Genomic DNA, 1,164 nt, shown 5'->3' with positions numbered 1-1,164 from the left:
GATGCGCTGCAAAGCCACACACAGCTCATATTTCATCCATACCACAATAAACACATCGCGCAGGGACGGAGCCCTTCATAGAAAGCAGCAAAAGCAAAGAAACGTGCCAGAAATTACCTCTCCGTGAGTGACATTTCTGCCCTGGGGAGTATCTTCTGGGAGAAAATAAAGTTTGGAGCTGGATAGAAGTTGCTTGGTTGTCCTTTCCTCCCATAAGAGCTGTAGTTCTGCTATGCAGATGGGGTCCCCTGCTTTACATCTGACCAAGAAAAAATCACCCAGGGACAAAATTCTCGCTTTGCCTTCAAGGTGAAATCTAAACGCCTTGTAGAAAATGTAAGGTCCGTGCAAACCACAAGGTGAGCCTACCCACTGCGGAAACACAAATAGACATGCCATATTTATATTCAGCAACATTTTATATAACACGGGATCAGAAGCGAGCAAAGCATTCCAGCTGATCACATGATAAATCACATTCTATAGAAATATGAATAATAAAATATTAACTTTTGTCGTAAACTTTCTTCCATTGATTCCCTATCGTAGCATATGACTAATTGCGAGCGCGCAATAAATTAATTAGAGGCTGAAATGAAAGCGGAGTGGATGATATTACCAGGAGTGAGTTGGGCTCCATCTCGTCGCTCTGAATTGATTAAACTCAAACATTCTCTCCAAACTTGTTGGCTTGAATGGATCACCGAAGGTCCTGGAAGGGCAAAATATCAACGCGCTCATCAACGCGACGACCTTCAATATGAAACCGACACACTGCGAAACGAACTCACCTAAAATGTCCGCAATTGGTATCTAATATTTTTTCAACCTATATTATTTCACTTACGGTCATTTTGGTACATTTTTTGCAACCGCGCGTTCATATTAAATTCGCGAATGCGAATGGAGGCTCGTTCATGTGCGGTCTGTCAGCCTCTCCAAGTCGTTTTACAAATTCCACGCTCCTCTTTCGGGAAAACCGGATACTGATTACGAAACTGCAGCTAGTATAACTATGAATTCTGAATATGGTGATTTTTTTATGTACAAAACGAACGGCTGTATTTGATAATATGCGCGATGATGGCTGTATGTGTCTGTCAGGACCTGTGTAAAGGAGGTTTGTATGAGTATACCGAAACATTTCCTGCAGAGATTCTTCAT

At 41.9% G+C, this 1,164-nt stretch overlaps 1 protein-coding gene across 2 annotated transcripts in view; it reads right to left on the bottom strand.

Moving 5' to 3' along the window:
• The window catches only part of arid5b (AT-rich interaction domain 5B), a 148,200-nt gene extending 147,505 nt beyond the window's left edge, over window positions 1-695 (bottom strand). The window contains exons 1-2 of one of the 2 annotated variants that reach the window (XM_067369684.1): window positions 620-695; window positions 118-372 (exon numbers count right to left, since the gene is read on the bottom strand). In XM_067369684.1, coding sequence (XP_067225785.1) covers window positions 118-372; window positions 620-640 — 276 coding nt within the window. In that variant the 5' untranslated portion in view covers window positions 641-695. Of the gene's footprint in view, window positions 1-117; window positions 477-619 lie in introns of those variants that run through there. The other variant, XM_067369683.1, reaches the window with a different exon arrangement.
• Between the last annotated feature and the right edge of the window lie 469 nt (window positions 696-1,164).

The sequence above is a fragment of the Chanodichthys erythropterus genome, chromosome 19, assembly GCF_024489055.1.
Source record: "Chanodichthys erythropterus isolate Z2021 chromosome 19, ASM2448905v1, whole genome shotgun sequence".
NCBI classification, from domain to species: Eukaryota; Metazoa; Chordata; class Actinopteri; order Cypriniformes; family Xenocyprididae; genus Chanodichthys; species Chanodichthys erythropterus.
The sequence above is the reverse complement of the archived record's forward strand: the minus strand, read 5'-3'. Positions and strand labels throughout refer to the sequence as shown.